This window comes from Colobus angolensis, unplaced genomic scaffold, assembly GCF_000951035.1.
Source record: "Colobus angolensis palliatus isolate OR3802 unplaced genomic scaffold, Cang.pa_1.0 Scaffold645, whole genome shotgun sequence".
In the NCBI taxonomy this organism is placed as follows: domain Eukaryota; kingdom Metazoa; phylum Chordata; class Mammalia; order Primates; family Cercopithecidae; genus Colobus; species Colobus angolensis.
This window is the reverse complement of record NW_012120099.1, coordinates 344089-371571: the sequence shown is the minus strand read 5'-3', so window position 1 is coordinate 371571 and position 27483 is coordinate 344089. Positions and strand designations below refer to the sequence as shown.

Below are 27483 nucleotides of genomic sequence, written 5' to 3'. Positions count from 1 at the left end.
AATATTGACAGTGGGGTGTTAAAGTCTCCCATTATTATTGTATGGGAGTCTAAGTCTCTTTGTAGGTCTCTAAAGACTTGCTTTATGAATCTGGGTGCTCCTGTATGAGGGGCAGATATATTTAGGATAGTTAGCGCTTCTTGTTGAATTTATCTCTTTACCATTATGTAGTGGCCTTCTTTGTCTCTTTTGATCTTTGTTGGTTTAAAGTCTGTTTTATCAGAGACTAGGATTGCAACCCCTGCTTTTTTTTCTTTCCATTTGTTTGGTAGATCTTCCTCCATCCCTTTATTTTGAGCCTATGTGTGTCACTGCATGTGAGATGGGTCTCCTGAACACAGCACACTGATGGGTCTTGATGTTGGGTCTTGACTCTTTATCCAATTTGCCAGTCTGTGTCTTTTAAATGGGGCATTTAGCTCATCTACATTTAAGATTAATATTGTTATGTGTGAATTTGATTCTGTCATTATGATGTTAGCTGGTTATTTTGCCCATTAGTTGATGCAGTTTCTTCCTAGCATTGATGGTCTTTGGCATGATTTTGCATTTGGCATGTTTTTGCAGTGGCTGGTACTGGTTGTTCCTTTCCATGTTTAGTGCTTCCTTCAGGAGCTCCTGCAAGGCAGGCCTGGTGGTGACAGAATCTCTCAGCATTTGCTTGTCTGTGAAGGATTTTATTTCTCCTTCACTTATGAAGCTTAGTTTGGTTGGATATGAAAATCTCAGTCGAAAATTCTTTTTTTTTTCTTTAATTATTTTCCTTAAGGATATTGAATATTGGTCCCCACTCTCTTCTGGCTTGCAGAGTTTCTGCTGAGAGATCTACTGTTAGTCTTATGGGCTTCCCTTTGTGGGTAACCCGACCTTTCTCTCTGGCTGCCCTTAACATTTTTTCCTTCATTTCAACCTTGGTGAATCTGACAATTATGTGTCTTGGGGTTGCTCTTCTCGAGGAGTATCTTTGTGATGTTCTCTGTATTTCCTGAATTTGAATGGTGGCCTGCCTTGCTAGGTTGGGGAAGTTATCCTGGGTAATATTCTGAAGAGTGTTTTGCAGCTTGGTTCCATTCTCCCTTTCACTTTCAGGTGCACCAATCAAACATAGATTTGGTCTTTTCACATAGTCCCATATTTCTTGAAGTCTTTGTTCATTTCTTTTTATCTTTTTTCCCTAAACTTCTCTTCTCACTTTATTTCATTAATTTGATCTTCAATCACTGATACCCTTTCTTCCACTTGATTAAATCTGCTATTAAGGCTTGTGTATGCATCAGTAGTTCTCATGCCATGGTTTTCAGCTCCATCAGGTCATTTAAGGTCTTCTCTACACTGTTTATTCTAGTTAGCCACTCATCTAATCATTTTTCAAGGTTTTTAGCTTCCTTATGATGGGTTTGAACATCCTCCTTTAGCTAGAGAAGTTTGTTATTACCGACCTTTGGAAGTCTACTTCTGTCAGCTCATCAAAGTCATTCTCCATCCAGCTTTGTTCTGTTGCTGGCGAGGAGCTGCAATCCTTTGGAGGAGAAGAGGTGCTCTGGTTTTTAGATTTTTCAGCTTTTCTGCTCTGGTTTCTCCACATCTTTGAGGTTTTATCTACCTTTAGTCTTTGATGTTGGTGACCTACAAATGTGGTTTTGGTGTGGATGTTCTTTTTGTTGATGTTGATACTATTCCTTTCTGTGTGTTAGTTTTCCTTCTAACAGTCAGGTCCCACAGCTGCAGGTTTGTTGGAGTTTGCTGGAGGTCCATTCCAGATCCTGTTTGCCTGGGTATCACTAGCAGAGGCTGCCGAACAGCAAATATTGCAGAAGAGCAAATACTGCTGCCTGATCCTTTCTCTGGAAGCTTCGTCCCAGAGGGGCACCCGCCTGTATGAGGTGTCAGTTGGCCCCTACTGGGAGGTGTCTCCCAGTTAGGCTACACAAGGGTCAGGGACCCACTTGAGGAGGCAGTCTGTCCGTTCTCCGAGCTCAAACACCATGCTGGGAGAACCACTGCTCTCTTCAGAGCTGTCAGACAGGGACGTTTAAATCTGCAGAAGTTTCTGCTGCCTTTTGTTCAGCTATGCCCTGCCCCCAGAGGTGGAGTCTACAGAGGCAACAGGCCTTGCTGAGCTGTGGTTGGCTCTGCCAAGTTCGAGCTTCCCCAGCTGCTCTGTTTACCTACTCGAGCCTCAGCAATAGTGGACGCCCCTCCCCCTCCAGGCTGCTGCCTCACAGGTCAATGTCAGACTGCTGCACTAACAGTGAGCAAGGCTCTGTGGGCATAGGACCCGCCGAGTCAGGCACGGGATATAATCTCCTGGTGTGCTGTTTGCTAAGACTGTTGGAAAAGTGCAGTATTTCGGTGGGAGTGTCCCGTTTTTCCAGGTACCATCTGTCACGGCTTCGCTTGGCTAGGAAAGGGAGATCCCCCAACCCCTTGTGCTTCCCGGGTGAGGCAACACCCCACCCTGCTTTGGCTCACCCTCCGTGGGCTGCATCCACTGTTCAACCAGTCCCAATGAGATGAACCAGGTACCTCAGTTGGAAATGCAGAAATCACCCGTCTTCTGCGTCAATCATGCTGGGAACTGCAGACCACAGCTGTTCCTATTTGGCCGTCTTGGAGCAGGTCCGTGAGCAATTTTTGTATTTTTAGTAGAGACAAGGTTTCACCATGTTGGCCAGGCTGGTCTCGAACTCGAACTCCTGACCTCAGGTGATCCACCCGCCTCAGCCTCCCAAAGTGCTGGGATTACAGGCATGAGCCACCAAGCCTGGCCTCACTCTGACTTTTTGGACCTGGTCCAAAAAGTTTCTCTACTGGTCCCACGACTACATAGACTACATTGGCAATTCTACATTGGAATATATGAGAGACACCATGAGGCCTTTTACATTACATAGAATGTTCCTGGACCAGAGGACCCCAGACTCATCTCCTGGGCCAAAACAGAGGCTTCCTGTGGGCCAGATCTGAAACTCCTCTCAGACGCAAACTAAAGCACACTTTGAGAATGGCTGGATCTGCTCAGAGAGAAACTTAGGGGGAAAGCACAAGGGGAGGTGGCAGGGGGCAGAACCCAAAGAGAAACAGGCCTATCTTGGCAACTGTGTGTGTGTGTGTGTGTGTGTGTGTGTGCGCGCGCGTGCGTGCGCGTGTGTATGTGTGTGTGTGTTCAGGACCAAGGACAGCTCCACAGATGCAGCTGGGAAAGGGGGGAATAGACCCCCAATGGGCCTTTGAAGCAGGAGAACAGCAGGGCAGAGCCCAGCAGAGATAGCTTTCTGGGTGGCACTAAAGCTGAGTTTGGGAGGGAAAGGCCATTTCTTTCATGCTAGGACATCTGAGTCTGTCTGTCCATCCTGTCTTTTCCCCCGTGCTCCATTTGTCTTTGAATTAAGACCCAAAGGCCAGAGAGAGATAGGAGACAACGATAATGCCTGTGGTTGAGTATATTTCTCCTAGGTCAACACTCTGCCCACTCTCAGCTAATTAGGGTTGTGATTTAGGTTTTAAATGGGCGATGCTATTTGAGCCTGTCCTGGACAGGGCCACACCAGAGGCCATTTCTGGCTGGCTGCCTGTCCAACACCCACTGAAATAATGGGATCCTCCTCAACTGTCCCCAGCTCCTGCCAGGGAAAGGCTTCCAGGAGATGGGGAAAATCAACACTCCCCATTCCAACACCATCCCATCCTCAAAGTCCGCCTCACAAGGAGGCCTTCTTTGAACTCCCCAGGCCCCAAAGATCTGTCCTTTTCTGCCAGTACCAGACTCAGAACTAAAGAAGGTCATGACAGGAGAGGGCTGAGAGATCATCTGGTCTGGGGGGTGACCTAGGAGTCCTGCAGAGATGTTCTAAGAGCCATGAGGTTGGCAGTTGGGGGAGAAAGCAGGCAGGACTCCTCCCCTTGCCCCCCCAAAATGGTTCTATCCCTTTCCTGTTTCTGTGTGGAATCTCCATATAAGGTTCTGAGGAAACAAAAATACTTTTTACAAATTACTTTTTGTATTTTTAAATTACACTTTTTATACTTTTTACAAATTATTTTTTATTTTTAGATGGTTGTAGATTCATATATACTTGTAAAAAGTAATACAAAGAGACCCCTTGTGCCCTATATGCAGTTTCCCTCCATGAGGAAATTATAGTTCAATGCCACAATGTAACTTGTCTCTTCATCCTCTTAATAGGATCCTTCCCAGAGCAAAAGTTTAATTATGATGAAGTTCAATTTAGCATCTCCGGGTATGAACACTGATACAGTGGAGACACAGAACACTACCATCACAAGGCTGCCCCTTACAGCCACATGCACTTTCCTCCTGCTCCTACCCCTTCCCTCATCCTGGCAACTACAAACCTCTTCCCCGTTTCTATTATTTTGCCCTCTCAAGAATGTTATATAAATGGAATTGCAGAGTATGCGACTTTGGAGGACTAGCTTTTTGAAAATCACTCAGCATGATTTCTGGAGACTCCTCCAGGCTGCTGCATCATCACTCGTTCATTCCTTCTCATTGCTTAGTGTTTAACCATTCACCTGCTGAAGATCACCTGAGCTGCTTCCAGGTTTCTGCCTATTGTGAACAAAGCTGCTATAAACAGTTGAGTACAAGTTTTTGTGTGAACATAAGTTTTCATTTCTCTAGGATAAACACCCAGGAGTGCAATTGCTCAATCAAATCATAAGGTACTTGCAGGTTTTGGGGTTTTTTTTTTTTTTTTGAAATTGCCAAACTGTTTTCCAGAATGGCTATACCATTCTACATCCCCACTATAACTGTAGGAGTGATCCAGTTTCTCTGCATTCTCACCAGCATTGGGCACTGTCATTTCATTTTTCTTTTCTTTTTTATTTTTATTTATTTTTTTTGAGACAGGGTCTCACTGTTAACCAGGCTGGAGTACAGTGGTGTGATCACAGCTCACCGCAACCTCCACCTCCCAGGCTCAAGTGATCCTCTTACCTCAGCCTTCTGAGTAGCTGGGACCACAGGTGTGTGCCACTATGCCTAGCTAATGTTTGTATTTTTTGTTGAGATGGTGTTTCACCACGTTGCCCAGGCTGGTCTCGAACTGGCCTTAGGTGATCCACCTGCCTGGGCCTCCCAAAATGTTGAGATTACAGGCATGTGCCACTGCTCTTGGCCGTCACTTTTTTTTTTTTTTTAATGCTGCCAAATTGAAGTGGACATTGTCACTTAAAAAAAAATTATTTTAACCATTCTGATTGGAGTGTAGTGATGTCTTGTTGGGGTTTTAATTTGTGTCTCCGTCATGGCTAATGATGTTGCATACCTTTTTGTGTGCTTATCTGCCATCTGTACATCACCTTCAGGGAAAAATGTCTTCAGTGAAAAATGTCGCTTTACTTTGTCCATTTGCTAATTGGATTGTTTTTTAATGATGAGTTTTGAGAGTTCTTTATATATTCTAAATACAAGTCCTTTGTCAGATATGTTTTGCAAATATTTTCTCCCTCTCTGTAACTTGTCTCTTCATGCTTTTAATAGGGTCCTTCCCAGAGCAAAAGTTTAATGATGATAAAGTCCAGTTTAGCATCTCGGTGTTGACATCCATTGATTGTTTATTTCAGTCAGTTTGTTTGTGGTATGACAAATGATTTTTAATCGAAACCAAGACATTTTCATGTTAGTTCGTGAGACAGTCATATTTAAACCTTCTGCTTTAACTGTGCTTCGTGGCACCACTCTGGCAGAGGAAAAGGGAAGGGGATAGCTTCATTACTGCCAGGCAGAAGTGGAAGTCCAGGTTGCCCACTCAACCTCCTCTGATGCCCCAGGGGTGCTCGCTGTCACTGCCGGATGGAGGTGGGAGTTCCAGATCTCCATGTGGTCCCCTCTGACACTGCAGTGGGGCTGACCTCATCACCCCCGGGCATCTACGCAGTCTGACTCACTCTTTCTGACACCACCCCAGCAGGAAGGAAAGGGACACCTCGATACTGCCCAGTGGGGGTGCAAGTCAGGTTTCTGCTGCCTCCTGTGATACCATGGGGCGTGGGTAGGAGCCTTCTCACCAGTTGGGGATGAAAGTCGCAGCTCCCCACTGGCCTTCTCTGACACTATTCTGGTAGGGGATTGGAGCCCCTCTTCTAGCCCAGCAGGGGTGGAATCTGAGCTCCCACTCAGTCTTGGCTGGGATGGATGGGGGTGGGGATGTTTTCTGTGGTGTTTGGCTGGGGTAGAGCAGTTACTGTCAAAAAGTTTTCTGTCGGACCGGGCGCCGTGGCTCATGCCTGTAATCCCAGCACGTTGGGAGGCTGAGGCGGGCGGATCACGAGGTCAGAAGTTCGAGACCAGTATGGCCAACATGGTGAAACCCCGTCTCTACTAAAAATACAAAAATTAGCTGGGTGTGGAGGTGCGTGCCTGTAATCCCGGCTACTTGGGAGGCTGAGGCAGGAGAATCGCTTTAACCTGGGAGGTGGAGTTTGCAGTGAGCCGAGATTGCGCCACTGCATTCCAGCCTAGGCGACACGGTGAGACTCCATCTCAAAAAAAAAAAAAAAGTTTTCTGTCTTGCTGGGTCTTTTCCTATAATTTTCCTTCTTTTCTATCCTATATTTTTCTATCTTTTCTTAGTCCGTTTCCTGCAGAGAGCAGCTTTTTATTTTTATTTTTTTTGCCTGTGTCCATTAGCATTTCCTAGTGCCAAGTGTGGGGCACATGAGGCAAAAAGAAAACAAGCTTCTCATTGTGTCATTCCTCAGGTCCTGGGCACCCTAGCGGGTCTTCCTTCTTCCCTCCACCTCTCCGAGTCTTCTTATGTTCATTTTATACAGAATATCTTGGGGTTTTTAGTTGTATTTAGCAGAAGAAATATGGACAAGAACATCTATTGCATTTTCCAGAAGCAGAAGTTTAGGTCTATATTTTTAACAAGACATTTTGATGGCCTTATATCTAGTTCACCTCCTCCTTTTATAGAGCAGAAACTGAGGCTGCAGTGAGATAATGTATCTTATCCATGATCCAATAATAAGTTTGGATTCAATAGTATGTTGGAAGCACAGTCCAGGCTGAAAACACATCTCCTAAACCCAGGTGCCATGCTGCTTCCATGACAGCATGGCGGTTCCCCCTTTGCCTGTATGTCTCACCTCTCCTGCTAGAATGCAAGGCCCTGTGCAGACACCAGGCTACTCCTCCCCGTATTCACATGCTGCCATCTCCTCCAGAATGGCTTATTTCCCTAAGCAGATTCTCGCTTCCCTGATTGCAGAGACCAGGCCATGTGGCTCAGAATGTATACAGCAAGCACCCAATGCATGGCTCCTGGTGGTTCTCCCTACAGGAGCCAGTTGTCAGCATTGTTTAGTAAGTGTGGCATCCTGTTCCTCCAAGTGAGCTGGAGCCAGAAGGCACTTCGAGGATAGGGACAGATGGCATTTTCTGAAAGACAGACACACACACTGGTGAGCACAGAGGTTGTGCCATGTTTGGTTCTGGGGGGAATGTTAAGGGGAATCACAGCACACACTTCTACTGCTCCTGGGCATGTGACCCAGGCCCGAAGGACCATTGTGTCATGTCCCAGACATCTTCGCACTGCAGCTTGAGTGTCTGTCCTCTCCACTCTACCCTCCCCGCAAACAGTCACCGTGGCTATGTTCCTCACCATCCCAGTGCCCAGTGCCCAGCCTGGAGTACAGCAGCCCTCAGTGATGACTGGCTGATTGGAGCTGATCAACAGGCGAAAGAACAAACAGATAAACAAAGGCAGATGACCCAACCACAGCAAAGGCAATTCCTCATGCAGGAATGAGGATATTTAACTCAAAAAAGACTTGCCATGCTAGGCTGCTGAGGAAAGTCAGTAGGCAAGACACAAGCAAAATAGTTAAAAAACAAAAACCATCAGCTGGAGCAATGAGAAGGGGGCTTGCGGCTGAATCAAATAATGATCTTTTTTATTAATTGAGCTGCCTAACTGTGCTGAGATGCCTTCTGAAGCAGTGAGCTCCCTGCTACTGGAAATACCTCATGGTGGGGAGTTGGATCAGGTGACCTCTGAGCTTCCTATCACCTGAGAACCCACGATGTCTTCAGAATTCAGTGGAGGCCTTAAACTCCAGTGCAAGGGAGTTTGTTGGGGCTCAGAAAACAATATCCCAAAATGAAGGCCTCAGCAGCAGCCTCAGAAGCAAAAGTCTTTCTCTGACTTTCTGCCCTCCTGCCTCTCACTCTCAGTCTCACTCTTCAGTCTCACTCTCCCCTGAAGCTAGCCACAGAAGTTAGACTCCCTCTTCTCCTCCATAAGAAACCACAGCTTCTTTCTCCCAAAGCCAGCCATGAAACCTAAAGACAGAGCTCTAATTCTCCCTCTGCCTTTCTTTGTGAAAACTAGCCATAAATAAATTATCTGATCTGCTTTGTTTGATTATAGGTTATGCCACCCATTCCTGAGAGGGTCCTGCCCCAACTCAGAAGGAAGGAATGCTGCACAGAGAGGGCAAGAAGAGTTGAGACAGAAAGGCCTTGCTCTGTTTCCCCATTTTGTCTATTAGCATGAGATCATGCCCTTTTGGTACAATCCCATTTCTACAACTGTCCATACTTTGTTTAACTTAACCATAAAAATAGACAATTTCCCCTGTATCTTTGGGTCTTCATTCTGCAGCCTCCCATGTATACATGTTAAATAAATATGTCTGCCTTTTCTCTTATTAATCTGCCTTTTGCAAGTTGATTTTTCAGCAGATCTTCAGAGATCCAGGGAATATCCTAGGCCCCCACAAGTTTAATCCTTGAGTTCCATCAAGGATTTGATGTGGTGAAGAAGATGAGGGAAAGAAAAGGTCAGCCCCAGCCTCTGGGAAGCTTCTACTAGAGATAGGGCATGTGACATCATTCTAGCCAGTCACCAAATAGTTCTGGTTCCCCCTATTCCAGGCACAGAGTAGCGCTGTACTTCTTAATGTGCTTGTGGTTGGATGAGGCCACATGACCCGTTCTGGGCAACAAGCTCGGAGTGGAAGTGACAAGTGTTGTAGCTAGGCTGGAGCCCTGAACTGCCAATGCATGATCCTCCAGAGCTCCCTTTTCTCTGTCATGACAACTGGTTAAAATGGAACTGTACCACCAAGCTGTGCCCTGGTTGTTTAATGTTACTGAGATTTGGGGTTGTTTGTTACTGCAGCATTACCTAGGCTATCCTGACTGATACAGGGGAACAGACTTTGCCTGTATGGAACACCAGAGAAAGATACAAGATAAAAAGTTCAAGGCACACAACAGGGGCTGGGTTGGACAGAGCTTCCAACATCTGAACCCACACACAGACCCCTCTGCATTCACCATTCTCAGCCCCCACTTGAGTAACACCCAATACGATCCATCTCCTCTAGCTGTGCTGCCTTCTATTACCCTAACATCCCAACACTGTGCCCTGTTCAACCTCTGATAACATCATGTCTTCTCTCTTCATCTTCTCCTCTCTTCCCTTCCATCTAGTCAAACATCCTACCCATTCTCAAAGGCATAGGTCAGGCCTCATGTCCTGCAAGACACCTCCCTACCCACAGAGACCAACTGGACCACTCTTTGGAATCACCGCAGTTCTTGTGGCCAGGATGACATCTCTTTGGGGCTCTTACGTGTATGTTGTCATCTTGTTCTGTGTAAACTAGTTTTTACCCTAAAACTGGCAGTGATCCAGAAGCTCCCACTCATACGCATCTGCTGGGCTCACAGAAGGAGCTCAATAAATATGAACCAAACAGACAGCAGCACACGAACCTGGTATTTCTTACATATCCAAGGAAGTGCTAAAAAATGTAGGCACTTTTACTAAGATATTGTTTGCACTAATGATTTTTTTAAATTAGCACAGAACAAAATCCTATAGTTACTGAAGGGTAGCAAGTTGACTGGCAGAAAACTCCTTCCACCTTTTTCTGGGGCCAGAGGTAATCAGTATATTTGAAGGTCTCCTCCACCTACCATCTGCTACCCCCTGGGTCAGAGTCAATGTTGGTGCCCAAATAGCTGGCTTGAAGGTTGGCACAGGTATCAGGGGATGGGGAACAGTGGAGAAGTTAGGAAGACCCAGACCTGCTGTGGCAGCGATTTGGATCCAGCTGGGCATTTCATGGAGTTACAGAATGCAAACAGAGATTTCTGGAGAGACTCTAAGAAGTCTGTGTCATTGTTTTGCAGAAGAGGTGCTTGGAGCCAGTGTCACTCATGGGTCAACACCTAGTTTTCCTGGCCCTTGGGACAAGGCTCTTTGACTCTTTTTATGCTTCAGTTTGCTACAGGGCATCAGGCTGAAACAAGAGAGTGCCCTTCACTTATTCCAGGGAATATTGGGATCATAGGCCCTCAGCCAAGACTCAAAAGTCATCATTTGTGACACACCCTCATCTTTCCCAGGCTTCATGTGAACCTGCCTGATAAGGAGTCGTGCTCATCAGGTTCCTAGCAAAGATTTCATCACCTTGTTCAACAGCCAACACGGTGGGCCAAGTCCTTCCATCAAAGGAAGTCCTTCCCAAGGTCTAATCAGAGGCTCTGCTGTTGTGGTGCATATTAATTTCCTGTCCTTGGCACACCCGTGAAGATGGAAAACAGCTGCTCACTCCTTACCTCATACAACCTTTTCTATGCCTTTGGTTTCTTTCCTGAATTCCAAATCTCATGCCAGCACCTTGAAAAGCCTTCTGAATGTACTGCTGCTGTAGTCTCTCATTTCAACAACCCCTACACATTTCCCCTATTACAATGAAAAGCTGGAAATTTCTGACATCCTAACTAAATGACTAGGTGATGGATGGGTCTTTTGGGAAGAGGATGCCAGGATGTCAGGCAATCCCAAATACAGCTGAATCCCAGTTGCCGGCAGCTGGTCAGCCTCTTCTGAACTATCTGTAGCCCTTTTTTAGCTCTACACTCTCTGGGCTCTCTTCCTCCTCCCTCATGGGACCCAGTCTCCTCTAGGTTGCCCCCACTTTCTGCCTCTGAAAGGTTCAGAAAAAGCAAGGTTTTCTTATTGACATTAGCTAAAATAACAAACAGGATGAGGCTGGAAGCCTGCTAGGGATGAATCAGTCATCCCAGCGTATGACTAATCTGCAAATGGGGCCGCATCTGGGCCCTGGTGCAGGGCACGGTCTGTGGCCCACCACCCAGAGGTTGTTTGGCAGAATGCAAGAGCTCCGCATCTTCCTGCCAACCTTACTTTTGACATGTGCAGCCAACGTGGTCAGTCAAGAGGAGCACCAGAGCAGCCAGCCACCCCATCTCCATGTAGCCTCAGTTTCTCTGTGAAACTAATTGTCCCCATGGGTAAAAATGGGTTAGCAGTGCTCTCCTCCCATCATCGTGATGGCCCCAGAAAGCTCATCAAAGTTGGTGTGATGGAGGAAAAGGGCCCACTAGGGAATAACTGCATGGACTGAGGCTGGGCCAACTCAGTGCAGTCTCAGGTATCACTATTGAGTGTCCACTGAATACAAGGCCCCAGGCCAGACGTGGTTGAGGAAGTAGAGCCAGCCCCGACTCCCGTCTTAGGGTTGACCAGCTGGCTGAAGCACAGGCAGGTGTGCGTGGAACAGCTTGGCAGCAGCATGAGTCGGTGTGAGGGTGTCTGCCTGGGCGCGTGGGTGCAGCGAGGAGCCAGCCGGGGTGCTCATGGGTGGTGTCCCTGAGAGCTGGTCCTGTGTTCTTGCCTCTGGTGGGCCAGGCTGAAGGGAGCCTTGAAGGATGAAGCAAATAGCAGCATCCCATCACAGCAGCAAAAGCACCCTTCAGTGGGCAGCTGCCTGGGTCCTTCTCCATCAGAGAGCCCCTGCACGACAGGGGTGACAAGGACACTGCCACAGGCCAGCTACATGGGGCTTTCCTTGGGGTGCGGTCACTCAAAGGACGCTGCCCAGGTTTGATCCCTCCAGTAGGGGGCATCAGGAGATGGCTGCTTCATAGGCAGAAATCAGAGGTTCCTGGGAAGGAAACTCAGGTGGGTGTCCCCACGGGCAGATGCATGGATGTGGGTATGAGCCACCACGGGCCACGTGGCCAAGGGCAACACTCTAGAGAGGGCAGAGTAGTGAGAAGCAAGGAGTTGGCCCCCACACTGTTGGGCTACCATACCAGCCCTGAACGCCCATCCAGGCTGGTGGCAAGAGAAAAATAAAGGTTCTTCTTGTTTATGCCACGCTGTTGTTTGTACCTAATAAATTCATTCTCTGATGTCTAAAACTAAAGCCTGTCATCACTGAACCAAGGTGTTGCCGACCAAGGGAGACTTCATGTAAATTCAGGCCCACAGATGCTCCTGCCTCCCTGTGTAGTACCCAGGTCTGAACCTTGGCCATTCATCCAGGAGATGCAGCTACCCCTCACCTCCTCTGTGCACCTGCCCAGGTTTCTGAACTCCAGGCCACCCCCTGGGCCCCATCTCGTGTCCTGCAGGGGATTTGTTTTACACCTGTGTTTTGTCCTTCTCACTTAGCAGTGCTGCCCTTGAAGGCAGGTCCCTGGCTTCAAGCCCACCTGGAGCTTAGCACCAGGCCCCTGCAAACACTCCTGGTTGACAAATCTCTAAGAAATCCTCCTGAAAGACCCTCTCCAATCTTCAGAGGTTTCCTTGGCTGTAAGCAACTTCACACAGCACAGGTGGTGCATCCCACACCAGACTCAGGCAAACCCAGCATTCTGACTGAGCCTTCCCTTCTGTCCCAGCTGGCTCTCCAGGCATGGACGTTGCAGACTCTGCACCCAAGACCAACACAGCACCAGGCACACATGGCTGTGGCAGGAGGTGTCCCTCAGTGGCCCAGCCCCTCTTCCACTTCTTGGAAGTAGACATCTCTCTGTCTTCCCTCTGAGATGATCAGGCGGCCACTGCAGGTCAGGGGTGATGGGAATGCCAGTGCTCCTGTGGCCTGTAGGAGGTCCCTCCCACAAAACCTTGCCTCTGGGCATGTCAGGTGATTAGGTGGGGTTCTATGCAGAGACCCTGCTGTCCACCCTCATTGGGCTCCTCCCCTCCACCCTTCTTGGGCACCTCCCCTATAATGAACCTATGTCTCAGTTTCACCTGCCAAGAAAGGATTTAATATGAGCTTTTCACAACTTCACTTTTAAGTTGAGTTATATTTCATTTTGTCAAACACTGCCTACCCCGAGTCAACTGCTCAGCTGCTTCCTGAAGGCGGGATTGGGGTGAGCCTTGTGGTGTCAAGGTGCCTGGGGCAGGGACAAGCCCACACCTAACCCCACCCCACAAGCCCCTAGCCCTGCTCCATGGGCCCATATTATCTGGTGAACCCCCACACAACCTCCTGCAGGTGGGGAAGGCAGACCTGAGAGGACAGCTGGGTGTGGGAGGTGAGGCAGATGAGGGGAGAAAACGGGGAGAATCCTTCCTCGCCCCCTGGAGACTCTATCTGGAGTGATGTGGAGAAGGGGACCAGAAGGGAAAGACAGCAGACAGGCCCCCAAAAAGATGGTAAAGGGGAGAGGAAAAAGGACCCTTCATTGGAAGATTCCAGAACCAGACACCTGCTGACCAAATAACAGAGAGCTCTCAGGGACAAACCTCTTATTTCCCATCCAAGAGCTTCAAGCCCTCCCTGAAAGTCTCTGCCTGGTGCTTGAGTCCCCAAATCCAAGTTCACAACTGCTGCTGAAGAGTGAGGGGAATCTCCATTTAGGAGACCCTAGAATAATTGGCAGGAGCAAGCCAGTGCCCCTGAGGAGCAGGGCCTAGACCAAATGCTAGGGCGTCAGGGAGTATAACACGGGGTCCCAGGCAGGGAGGCAGCAAGACAAAGGCACCCTCTAGAAGGTCACCTTCTGCAGTTGGGCAAGGCAGCAGTGCCGTACGGGGTGGAGGGCAGACAAGTGGCACCTCCAGGGGACTCAGTTTCCTCATCTGCAAATGGCACGGAGATATTAGAAGGACCCTCAGAGGCCATCGAGGCTCCTTCTGGGTTTTATGTGAGGAAGCTGAGACCTAAGGGGAAAGAGTTTGCCACCAAGTTTGTGGCAGAACAAAAACAAGACTCCAGGTCTCCCATTACCCCCAACCCCCGGGGCTCTTATGGCCTCCTTAAGAAACAATTGAACACACAAGCAAATCTTGTCATGTGAAAGAACCATCCTGGGCAGCCATCACCCCACACCATGGGGCAGCCACGCCCTGCAGCCTAAGAAAGATCTAGAACCGAGGCCACTGACCAGCTTCCCTTGGCACAGAATAGAGGAGTTGGGTGAATCTGCCAGGGGACCGAAGCTGAACATGATTAAGTGGATTGAAACTGAACATGAGCAAGTAGGCCCAGGGCAACCCATGACTGCAGCAGCTCTGAAACCGGGCATGGCCCCTCACAGGAGCCTGCAGGGGCTCCGTCCGCTTTCTGGACAGGCACAGTCTGAGGCTGAACTCGGGATGGGGACACATGGTTTTTTCAGCCTCTAATCCCACAGGCTCCTGCAGGCAGGGATGAGGTATCAGTGAGAACAGCTGGACCACCAGAGGGTGTGGGGAAGGGCCTGGGGGTCACCAGGGCAGCTCTCAAAGAGCAGCTGCCCCCCTTCCCTCCCAGCCATGCAACCCACCCACGAGTCTCTCAGGACCTCACGGCAAGCAGCAGGGAGAGAGGTGGCAGGCTCCGGCAGAGTCCCAGGACTGTTGGTTGGCTGGGGGCATGGACAAGTCTCTGACAGCTCCCCCACAGGCTGCCCCTCCCAGGCCTTCTGCAGATCTGGAGCAGAAGTGACATCCAAAGCACCTGCCAGCATCAAAATGCTGAGTCCCATTGTTTGTGGGGCCACAATGTCGGTGCCTGAACCCTCAGTGCAGTCATTTAACTGCCATGTAATATTCCACTGTAAGGATGGATCCCAAGGCACCTCTTTATTCTCCTCAGCAAACATCTGGGCTGCTTCCAGATGTGTGTTAGTATATAGAATGCAGTCACTAAAAAAGAAATCTCATCAATGGATGAGTTTGGGGGAGTGCCTGTGGGCAGGGAGTTAGGGAGGGCTTTCCAGGGGACAGAGGCACCCTCCCCTCTCCCACCTCTCTGCACTCTCCATGTCACCACCCCCAGCAGCCATTGTGGGCTGGCCCAGGAACCCAGGCAGACAAGACATAGGATACCCCCAGACAGAGCGCTGAGCTGGTTCCCTACCTGCTGTGGGGGGGCTCGCCCTCGGGAGAAGGAACAGCTGCTGTCCAGCGGTTCGCTGCAGTCCGCTGTCCACTGCAGAGCAGAAAGGAGCGATCAGTGATGGCAGGACAGCCAGGCCCATGCTCACTCTGCCAGGCTGCAGGAGTTGTGCCCCGGCCTTCCCCATTAGCATGAGTGTGGAATCCTAGTTGGTCATTTCAACCCAAATCTTTCTCAACCACCAGACCCAATTTGGCATCCTCAAGCTCCACATCAAGATGAAGCTTTGGCATCTGCTTGAGGGGGAGGCAAATCACTTCCCTTCACCTGAGCCCAGCACAGTGACAAAGACTGGCTACATCCCAAAGTCAGCCAGACATGACAAAACTTATTCTGAGTTTGGTACCACCAGTACCATGTTTGACCGCCTGACCTGGCTTCAGCCACACTAGCCCTCAAGGGTGTGGCCGGAGCTGGCAGGAGGCAGGTATGTGTGGGTCTTCCTAGAAGCCTAGCTCCAAAAGATGATGGGTTTGGCACCAGGAAAGAGCCCAACCTGGCCATCAGAAGCGTGGCTCAGACAAGCCCTGCCACTCACATCCCCTGAGAACTCAGAGGGCTGCTGTGTCCCAAAGTGTGGTCTGACAACCATCTGCATGAGAGTCCCCAGAGTCCACAACATGGAGGTCCCTGGGCCCCAGCCTTCACCCACTGAATTAGACTCTGTGAGGCCAGGGACAGAGGATCAGTGTTTTGACGAGCTCCCCAAGGGATGCATTGGGAGTTTGGGAGCCACAGAAATCCATGTGATCTCTCAGGCTTCATTTTGTCATCTATCAAATGGGGAGAGCCATGCTGGGTGACTGGCTGGGAGGCTGGGATGAAGGACCTTTGTGAGCTATAAAAACACTGTATAGATACAATGCAGTAGCAGTCGTATAGCCCTTCCTGTCAAATGCTATCCAGGATTACGGCAGTGTTTTTACTATTGCATTAAACATTAGCTAGCCTCTGGAGCTGAAGTTGATGAATACTGATCTTAACCTACACCCTGCATGATACATAAAGAGCAGAGGAGGGCCAGGCAGCTCACACTTGTAATTTAGCACTTTGGGAGGTCAAGGCAGGAGATCACTTGAGCCCAGAAGTTTGAGACCAGCCTGGGCAACATAGAGACACCTTGTCTCTACTAGAACAAAAACAAAAACTAGCCAGCTATGGTGGCATGCACCTGTTGTCCTAGCTACTTGGGAGGCTGAGACTGGAAGATTGCTTAAGCCCAGGAGTTTAAGGTCGCAGTGAGCTGTGATTGTGCCAATGCACAATGCTCTTGGGTAACAGAGCGAGCCTCAAAAAAAAAAAAAAGACAAAGAGAAAAAGAAAAAAAAGAAGGAAAGAGCAGAGGGAAGCCCAGTCTCTATGTTTGAGGACACGGTCAAAGCTATGAGTGTGTGCCAATGCATTCCTGGCTTTCTAAAACGTTGGCTGGACATGCCCTCCTGAGCATGGCTCAAGGGTATGACCTTTGTCCAGGATGAATGTTATTATTACAATGTTGTCGACATGGGCTGGGTGGAAGTGTGCCCTAGGGCAGCACTATCCAACTGAAACAAAATGAGAGTCACACGCAGAAACCACAGGCAGGATTTTAAGTTTTCTAGTAGCCAGATTTTAAAAAGAAACAGGTAAAATTAAATGAAATAATATATTTTATTTAATCTAATATATCAACATATTATCACTTCAACAGGTAATCAATACAAAAAGTTGTTGATGAGATATTTTACATTCTTCTTTCCACAGTGTTTCAGAAATCTACTTAGAGCACACCTCAGTTTGGATGAACAACATTTCAAGGGCTCCAAGAGCCACATGTGGCCTGTGGCTACCATAAGGGACAGTGAAGCCCTAGAGAAGTGGCAACGGTGTCAGAGGCACTCCTCGCCCATTCCCTTTCTTTGAGCCTCAGGTCGAGAGTTGGTACTAGCTACCTGAGGTTGCCATTCTCTGGGCTGTGTAGCTTCTCAGGTAGAAGTAATCAATTCTTTGGATTAAATTCCCTCTGCTTGGATCATTGCAGTCTCAAAGTATTTCCCCTAAGATACTTATTAATCATGGCTGGTGGCGGGGAGAGAAAAATGAGAAACCATCAGATGCCACTTTAGCCAAGTGATCAAGGTTAATATCACCAGTAACAAAACATATCTGCATCATGGACTCCCCAGTGTGATGCGTCGAGATAGGCACATCACTTCTGGGGTATTCTTGACAAAAATGCACCCTCTCGACATAATCACGAGAAGACATCACACCACCCAAATTGATGAGCTTTCTACAGAAGCATTGACCAGAACTCTTCAAAAGTGTCAAGGTTGTAAAAGAAAAGAAAAGAAGACAAAGTATCAGATTGGAAGGGAATGAGATGTGGCAATTATATGCAAATTTGGATCCTGGAACAGGAAAAGGACATTCATGGAACAACTGGTGAAATCTGAATAAAGCTTCTAGCTAAGAGCATTGTACCAATGTTAATTTCTTACTTCTGATAATGGTTCTATAGTTACCTAAGGTTCATATTATGGCAAGCTGAGGGACAAGTGTTTGGGAACACCCTGTTCCATCCTGCACCTTGGCTATAAGTCTAAAATAGTTCCAAAACAAAAACTAATATATATGTATTTATACATACATCAAATACATGCATACACAACTAGAAGTATATATGTACATTTATTTATTTATTTATTGAGATGGAGGCTCATTCTGTTGCCCAGGCTGGAGTGCAGTGGCGCAATCTCAGTTCACTGCAACCTCTACCTCCCAGGTTCAAGGGATTCTCCTGCCTCAGCCTCCTGAGTAGCTGGGATTACAGGCATGTGCCACCATGCCCAGCTAATTGTTGTATTTTTAATAGAGACGGGGTTTCACCATGTTGGCCAGGCCGGTTTCAAACTCCTGAACCTCAGGTGATCCACCCACCTTGGCCTCCCATGGTGCTGGGATTACAGGCATGAGCCACCATGTCCGGCCCACATTTTTAGAATAATGTAAACATGTATGTATATGTATATACATACATATGTGTAATGTTTAAAGTATTGTAACTATAATCCCTCTGCTTTACATACTGAAGTAGTTTCTGCTTCCCTGGTTGGAGCCTGGCTGACAGGTGGGGGACATTCAAGGAACAGTGTCCACTGGCTGGAGGGAACACGAGGCCATGCTTGCACTCCTCATCCCATCCTAGGTGATCTCTCACAAAAAGACTTCTCCCCTTCCAGGCATCCTGAACCTCAGCTGTGTAGTGCTGGTGTGATATTCCACAGCACGGTGACTCACGGGGGTCACACCGCCTCTGGGGTCACCACGGGCCCTGGCAGGATGAGGCCTCCTGATGGGCACGCGCAGAACAGACCCTGAGGCTTTGTGCACATCCATATACAACCCTACCCTCCTTGGTGAGCTTTCCAAGCTCCAACGAGACTGCTCTGCCTTGTCCAAGGCCATCCTTAACTGTACAGTTGCCAACCAAAAGCCACTTCCTGAGAGCCTTCTGTGTGGGGCCCTGAACACAGAGTGTCCCCACACAGGAGAGGTCAGATGACATGTCAATAATAGCAATGAGAGGGCGGTGGGGATGGTGTGGCTGAGATGAAGACTGTGCTCTCGGCAGGGGCTGTAAGGGAGGGAAAGCAGGCAACCCAGGGTGCTCAGAGACCAGTGAGGTGCCCAAGAGAGGCAACAGGCTCAGTAGAACATGGCCTGCTTAGGGTAGACAGCGGCTGTCAGGCTAGAGAACTCAGAGACACTTCCTCCATATGGAGGGGTCGAAGGTTTCTATTACGGGAGGCTGAACTGGCCTGGGGGAAGTGGGGAAGGAGGTCCCACATAGGGTTCATTTGCAGTGGTGGTAGAGATGGAAATGAAGCAGTGGATCTCAGAGTGTGGAACAGACGAGCAGCAGGCCAAGTGGGTGATCTGTGCACAGGAAAGCCAGCAAGACGGTGGAGTCCATAGAGGCCCATTCCAGAGACCCGGCAAAACTGGAGACAGGCACAGCCCCCGGCAGGAAGAGGGACTGTGGCCCTGCGTGTGACTGTGTAAATGGGGAGGAGTGAAGCGTGAATGATCACACTGAACACAGAAAGCTCTACCCATTGGGCTTGTGGGGCTCCATCTCAAACCCCGGCCCAGCAGTAGCCCCAGGGCAGCCTGTCCAGGGCTGCTGCCTGAATTTCCTCCATCAGAGACATGCTTCTTCCCTGGCCCTAAAGGCCCTCCAGGAGCCCTCCCCATCCCTGCTGTGATTCTGCTCTCAACACCGGCTTCTTCTGTGGCAGGCACCGCCACCTCCTGCCTCCCATTTGCCTTCTCTGAGACACTGCCTAGAAAATTTCCAGAAATGGACCTCCCAAGAACCTGTCCCGATCTGTAGGAGATGAGTCAAGAATGAAGAAGAGCCCTACCTCTCCAGACCCGCTCCTCAGTCCGGGCCAGGGCTTGAAATCCCACACATTTCCCCTTCAAGGCAAACAGGCTTACAGCTTTGAGCCTCCTGAACCTGCAAGTCCTCTTGGGGGCAAAGGTGGTATCTTACTTGAAAAGGTCATCAAACAGAAAGGCGGGAAATGTGGGAAGTTTGCTAGATATGGGAACGATGAACATCAAATTCACAAGAGTGGTTTAAAGGCCTCAACCACAGCTATTATAATTCATGTCTTAATTTAAAAACCTGGAACAAACATGACACAGGGTTAAGATTTAATAAACATGAAAGTACAGATGTTTATTCTCCACTCAAAATAGATGTGTATTTTACTATTCTCTGTTATCAGTCCATCTCAAGTATTTCACAATAAAAAACAATTAAAATAAGCTATTTGTCATTTTACATCCCAGGATGGACAGTGTTTTTTGTTTTTTGTTTTTTTAAGATGGAGTCTCACTCTGGCCCAAGCTGGAGTACAGTGGTGTAATCTTGGCTCACTGCAACCTTCGCATCTGGGGCTCAAGCAATTCTCCTGCCTCAGCCTCCCAAGTAGCTGGGACTACAGGCACGCACCACCATACCTGGTTAATTTTTTTGTATCTTTAGTAGAGACAGGTTTCACCATGTTGCCCTAGATGGTCTCAAACTCCTGAGCTCAGGCGATCCACCCGCCTTGGCCTCCCAAGTGCTAGGATTACAGGTGTGAGCCACCGCACCCAGCCAGTGTTTTATGAGCAGAGATTGGGAAAGACTGGGGAGACCCCAGGGTACTGAGCATTGGAGGAGGAGGAAAGAGAAGCAAGAAGCTCAGAGTGTGGGAGGCTGGAGGTGCTAAAGCTAAACCAGGGCCCCTTTTCAGTGGTGCCTAAAACTCCCCCTACCAGATATCAAAGTATGTCATAAAGCTAGAGTCAAACCAGCATGTTGAACCAGTACAAGAATAAAAAAGCAGATTAACTGATAAAACTGCACCCACAAGCAAATTAATGTACAAATGGGAACCTCATATAGGATAAGGATTGTGTTTTAAATTGAGGGAGAGACTCATCAATAAATACATGGTATTGAGGCAACCACCCAGCCATTGAAAAAACGACCTTAGATATCTGCCTTGCACTATTCATGGAAAACACATTCCAAAGTGATTAAAATCTGAGATGCAAATTTTAAACTACATCAAAATTTCAAACTTCTATGTGACAAAATAAATCACGAACAAATAAAGACAAGTGAGAAGCTACTTGCAAAATGCACAGTCATCCCCCCCTTTATCACTGAGGGATCCAATCCAAGATCCCCTAGTGGATGCCTGAAACCGTGGGTGGTAAAAAGCCCTACATCTGTTTGTGATCCTGTAACAGACATGTCTGCTCAGTGACTCTGGGCTGGGCAGTGATGGGCAGGTAGAGATACAAACTGGAAATGCTGGACAAAGGGATGATTCATGTCCCGGGAGAGACAGCATGAGATTTCATCATACTACTCGGAATGCCATACAATTTAAAATTTATAAACTGTTTATTTCTGGAATTTTTCATTTAACATTTTTGGACTACAGTTGACCGCAGGTAACTAAAATCGTGGAAAGCAAAACAGTGGATAAGGGGAGCCTGCTGTGTAGCAAAGAATTAATCACCAGACTATATAAAGACTTCACTTAAATCTAGGTACTGTTCTAAGTCCGTTGCACTTACTCTTCATGGCTACCGTGGCACTCTTATCTTCTCTAATTAGCAAACATGGAGACTGAAGCACAGTGTGGTTGAGTAACTTACCCAGGAATACACAGTCAAAAAGTGGCAGAATGAGCAAAGGACAGAAATAGGTATCATTCAAAGAGCCAGGAAAAATGACTGATATTAAGCACAATATGTAATCTTGGATTAGACAGAGATCACAGCCAATTTTTTTTTGCTCTAAACAATATTACTGGGAAAACTGCTGAAAGATCTGTAGGTTTAATCACAGCATTCTATCAATGTTCATTTCCTATACTGTATCACGTCCTTGTTCCAAGGAAATACACACTGAAGTGTCAAGGGATGTAGGGGCATCATGTCTGGAACAAACTCTCAAATGATTTAGAAAGAAGTTTTATATACAATTATATGTATAAATTATATATATCATAAGATATATTTAGAGAGAGTGTGTGGGTACAAATGTAGTAAGATGTTAATTGCATATGCAAGAATTGTTTGTACTATTATTGTAATTTCTATGTATATTTGAAATTATTTCAAAATGCAAAATTATTTTAAAGGTCATCTTACCCAAGGCTTCTTAACCAAGGGTGGTGTCAGACCACCCAGGGGGGATATTGGGGGTCCACATGCCAGGTCTTCCCCAGTGAATGCACGGGTGGTGGTGGAATGTGACCTCTGTGTGTAAAATCTGCCCCAGGTGGGTGCTGCACAAGGCAACTAGGGCTCTCACCGATGCCTTCATTTCCCTGAAGGGGGACTTGAGGCTGAGGGGAAATGGCTTCCTCCCATTCTCACAGACCCCAGTCAGAATCCTGCCAGCCTGAGGACCCAACTTCTCAAAGACAGGAGTGTGCGTGACAGCTTCCTTTATCCTGGGCACATGGGCTTACTGACATGGGGAGGAGAACCAAGACCCAGAGGTGGGACCCAAGGCTGGCGGGCAGCTCATTCTTCATTCAGTGATATTCTAGAAAAGACCTCTGCTAAGAGGGACAGGATGCTGCTGATGGCTGAGATTTGAGAGAGAGAGAGAGAGAGAGAGAGAGAGAGAGAGAGAGAGAGAGAGAGAGAGGCTTTTGCTCCCATCTTTTCAGAAGCAAACAACTTTCCTGTTGTAGAGAATGCTTGAGTGATTAGGAGCCTGAGTTCTTGAAGCAGAGAGTCCTGAGTTCAGATCCCAGCTCTGCCACTTACTCTATGACCTTGGGCAAATCGCTTCATCCCCAGGACTAAGTTTCCTCCATCTGTAATAATAATAGATCTACCAATAGCAGAGACGGTAAGTGGATGGCACTTGGAGACAGGCTGCCTGTTTCAAACCCCAGTCTTGCCATGTACTTGCTGTGCGGCCTCAGGAAGCTTAAGTCAACCTCTCTATGCTTCAATTTCCTCCCTTGTAAAATGGTAATAATAACAGCATCTTCATAGAATCATCAAGACTAAATGAGTTAACATGTAAGAAACAACGCAAACAGTCTCCTTTGTTACTTCCACTTCATCTCCCCAACTTCTTAAGTCAAGGCTCAATCTTTGATTCTCTCCTATAAACTTCCTCATTCCCTGGGCTTAAAACAGCATCCAAATATAAATCTCTAGCTCATTCTCCTCCTCTGAACACCACCACTGTGCATCGGACTGGTGGACCAATATCTCCTCTAAGATGACTAATATTATCTTAAACCTTTCATGCCCAAACGGGACTCTTGACCTTTGCCCCCCAAAGCTGCTCTTCCGGGGTCTTGCATAGCTCATTTCTGCAAAGTCTATCCTATTTGCTCAGGCTAGAATCTTCAGGGTCAATCACAGTGTCAGCACCTTCCAGGCACACCTAGACTCTGAAGGCATCTCGTCACCTCCAGTGACCATATGGCCCCAGTCTCCATTGCCTCTCCCCTGGGGCAAGGAGACGGCTTCCTGGTCTCTGCTTCCTCTCTTGCTGACCCCCCATCACAGCCTATTCTCTACACGGCATTCAAAGGGATCCATTCAACTGTGTGGCATGCCCCATACCAGAGCTTTGCCCTGGCCATTCCCTCTGCCTAACTCTTTCCCAGGTGGCCTCACTCTCACCTCCTTCAAATCCTCCCTCTGTTCCTCCCTCCCACCCTCCCCTCCTCCCTTCCTCCCTCCCTTCCTACCCCCTCCCGCTGCCACTCCCTCCTGTTTTCTTTCCTTTCCTTTCTGTTTGTTGTTGTTGTTGTTGTCTGTTTGTTTTGAGATAGGGTCTCACTCTGTTGCCCAGGCTAGAGTGCAGTGGTGTGATCTCAGTTCACTGCAACCTCCAGGTCCCGGGCTCAGGTGATCCTCCCACCTCAGCCTCCACAGTAGCTGGGACCACAGGCGCACACCATCACGCCCAGCTAATTTTTGTATTTATAGTAGAGACTGAGTTTCGCCATGTTGCCCAGGCTGGCCTCGAACCCCTGGGCTCAAGCAATCCACCTGTTGCAGACTTCCAAAGTGCTGGGATTATAGGCGTGAGCCACGGTGCCCAAATCCTCACGCCTAAGTGAGCCTTCCCCACTCACTTCCTGCCTCCCTCATGCATGCATCACCTTCTAACATCGCATTTCCTTCTCCCTCTATTGTCTGTCTTTCCCTGTGAGAAACTGAGACAGAGATCATGGTTGTTCTGTTCTTGACTTTGCCCCCTGAGCCTACAACAGAGCCTGAATGGATAAATGTTAGCTTTCATTCTATTTATTTTACTACCTACCAGAAAAAGAGCAAATTTAAATAGTTACACTTTATGCTAAAAACCACCACCAAACAATGTCTAGGAGATCATTAAAACTTACAGATCATAAAACTTACATGTATGCTAGAAGTACAACTTTATAAAATATGTTTAAAAAAATGATGCACAAAAATTATATTAGTTGCCATAAAATGATGGGTTTTTTTTCCGTTTTTCACTTGTCTCAGTTTTTCCAGTTGCTACTTTCATAAAATAAAATGTTATCCTATTAAAAAATAATTAGTGGCTAGGCGTGGTGGCTCATGCCTGTAATCCCAGCACTTTGGGAGGCCGAGGGGGGTGGATCCCTGAGGTCAGGAGTTCAAGACCAGTCTGGCCAACACAGCGAAACTCTGTCTTTACTAAAAATACAAAAAATTATGGCCGGGCGCGGTGGCTCAAGCCTGTAATCCCAGCACTTTGGGAGGCCAAGATAGGCGGAGCACGAGGTCAGGAGATCAAGACCATCCTGGCTAACATGGTGAAACCCCGTCTCTACTAAAAAATACAAAAATCTAGCCGGGGCGAGGTGGCGGGCGCCTGTAATCCCAGCTACTCAGGAGGCTGAGGCAGGAGAATTGCTTGAACCCGGGAGGCAGAGGTTGCAGTGAGCCAAGACCACACCATTGCACTCCAGCCTCAGCAACAAGAGCAAAACCTTCATCTAAAAAAAAAAAAGAAAAAAAAAGGCCAGGTGCAGTGGCTCATGCCTGTAATCCCAGCACTTTGGGAGGCCAAGGTGAGTGGATCACGAGTCAAGTGTTCGACACCAGACTGGCCAACATAGTGAAACCCTGTCTCTACTAAAAATACAAAAAATTAGCCAGGCATGGTAGCACGCGCCTGTAATCCCAGCTACTCAGGAGACTGAGGCAGGAGAATTGCTTGAACCTGGGAGGCAGAGGTTGCAGTGAGCTGAGAGCACACCATTGCACTCCAGCCCCGGTGACAGTGCGAGGCTCCATCTCAAAAAAAGAAAAAAATAAAATAACAAGATTGATAATTCAATTTTGGACGCAGTGGCTCATGCCTGTAATCCCAGCACTTTAGGAGCCTGAGGCAGGTGGATCACCTGAGGTCAGGAGTTCAAGATCAGCCTGACCAATATGGTGAAACCTCGTCTTTACTAAAAATACAAAAATTAGCTGGGTGTGGTGGCATGTGCCTGTAGTCCCAGCTACTCGGGAGGCTGAGACAGGAGAGTTGCTTGAACCCAGAAGCGGAGGTTGCAGTGAGCCAAGATCACGCCACTACACTTCAGCCTGGGCAACAGAGTGAGACTCTGTCTCAAAAGAAAAAAAGAAATAAGACAATGTGAATTAAAATGACAAGATGTCCCAATATACTGGTGGTAGTGTGGATAATGGAAGATCTTTGGAGAGCAATTTAACAACAGCTATTAAAATTAATTTTATTTCTCAGCATCTAACTGAAGAAACACCGTTATTTGTGCAGAAGGAGGCATGTTCAACAGTATGTGTTGAAGTATCACATATTTCCAGGGGAAAATTTAGAAGTAACCTGAGTGCCCACCATTAAGCAAATGGTTACACAAATCCGTGCTATGGACAACTGGGCAGCCACTAAACAGAACACAGCAGTTGTGCAAGCCCAGAGGAATCTCTGGGGCATGTGGGCAGGTGAAAAATGCAAGTTATTGAACAATACATCCACTGGCTGTGATATATGATTTGACAATATTGTATTTCTTCAAGTCATACATATGTCAGGAAAGGCATTAAAAAAGGCAAGGAAATGAACTCACCCATCTGATGGGAGGTAGGAGTAACGGAGCAGAATGAGGTGGTAGCACAGAAGATTTTATTGTTAATATTTGAATTCTTATGTACCGTGATAATGTATGCATAAAGGACTTATATAATTTAAAATAATTTTAGTTCAGGAGAATGTAATTATTAACATTTGAATTCTTGTGCACTATGGGAATGTATGCATAAAGTACTTGTATAATTTAGAATATATTTTTTAAATAAGGGGAAAATACACAATAAATCTCCCATGCCGAACCACCCTGCAGTCCTCCTATAAACTCACTTCTTCTGTTAAGCCTTTCATGGGTGGTCCACCATTGAGTGCTTCCTCCTGTGAGCAAAGACATCAGGGAAAATGTATTTAAGGGCAGAAGGAAACGAAGAGATGGGATTTCTAAAAAAGGGTGAGGGAAAAGTGAACAGGGAAGGCAGAATGAAAGGAGAGACGTAAAGGGAAAGAGGAGAAACACGTTAGGAAAAGCCACTGAGCCGATCTGAACACTGTCACCCTATCCTATTCATTGCCATTTTGTAAAGTGCACCCCTTTGTAAACATCACTGCATTTTAGACGACACACAGGGCTTCCAAGTGCCTGAAAGCATCAAAATAGGGCTATAGGAAGTAATCTTCACTCTTACTGGCTCTTAGTTTGACCTCTTAACAAGAATTTACTGGAAACTATGCCGTCATTAAATGTATTTGCTCTTCATAGGGTCCGTACATGTTATCTTTCCAAGAGACTGGAGCAGGGGCAGCAGGCCATGGAGGGGGGAAAGGAGACAGCCCTGCTCCCACTGTGGCAATCATAGTGACGCACAGGCTTATGAACACTCCAGGCCCAGGCCCCGCACCTTTGCCTGCACTTCTAGCAGTGCGGCCGGCCTGTACATCAGTATTTCTCACATTCCCTAAGTGAGTTCATGCTCGCCCAGAGTGGCATACTGCTTCCAAGCTTTCTGGTGATCCACCAGATCATCCACGAACATCACATGTGCCAACATTTTCCCCACTTACAACTTCCTAATCTCTTCCCCAGAAGGTTAGTGGTCAATGAGATTTGGAGTCCCAATTTTCTTTCTGCAGGAAATACATCTATATTAACCACCCAACACCCAATCAGCCATGGCCTGTACAGAGCAGGAAACCACAAGTAGGCGGGGTGGGGATGGGGCTCCAGGGCCCAGGTCAGCCACCACCCAGCAGTGGGGTTTGGCTATGTGCCATCTCTGTGCCTCAGTTTCCCTCCTTTAGAATAGGGCTTTAATCCTTCCTCTACCCAAGGATAGAGTGATGGTGGGGACTTCCAATCTATTGGACAGCAGCTGTTCCTGAAACATGGGAGAGGGGTACGATGTAAAATATGGGGAAGGGGTGTGATATTAAACATGAGGGGGAATGCGATGTTAAACACTGGGAGGGGTGTGGTGTTAAACATGAGGAGGAATGTGATGTTAAACACTGGGAGGGGTGTGGTGTTAAACATGGGGAGGGGTGTGGTATTAAATATGGGGGAGGGCTGTGGTGTTAAACATGGGGAGGGGGGTGGTGTAAACATGGGGAGGGGTGTGGTGTTAAACATGGGGGAGAGGTATGATGTTAAACATGAGAGGGAATGTGATGTTAAACATGGGGAGGGGTGTGGT

At 47.6% G+C, this 27483-nt stretch overlaps 1 protein-coding gene across 1 annotated transcript in view; it reads right to left on the bottom strand.

Moving 5' to 3' along the window:
• Positions 1 to 27483, bottom strand: part of CTIF (CBP80/20-dependent translation initiation factor) — a 331498-nt gene that overhangs the window by 210893 nt on the left and 93122 nt on the right. Inside the window, exons 3-4 of the mRNA XM_011964142.1 lie at positions 26123 to 26170; positions 15157 to 15228 (exon numbers count right to left, since the gene is read on the bottom strand). Coding sequence (XP_011819532.1) covers positions 15157 to 15228; positions 26123 to 26170 — 120 coding nt within the window. The remainder of the gene's footprint in view (positions 1 to 15156; positions 15229 to 26122; positions 26171 to 27483) is intronic.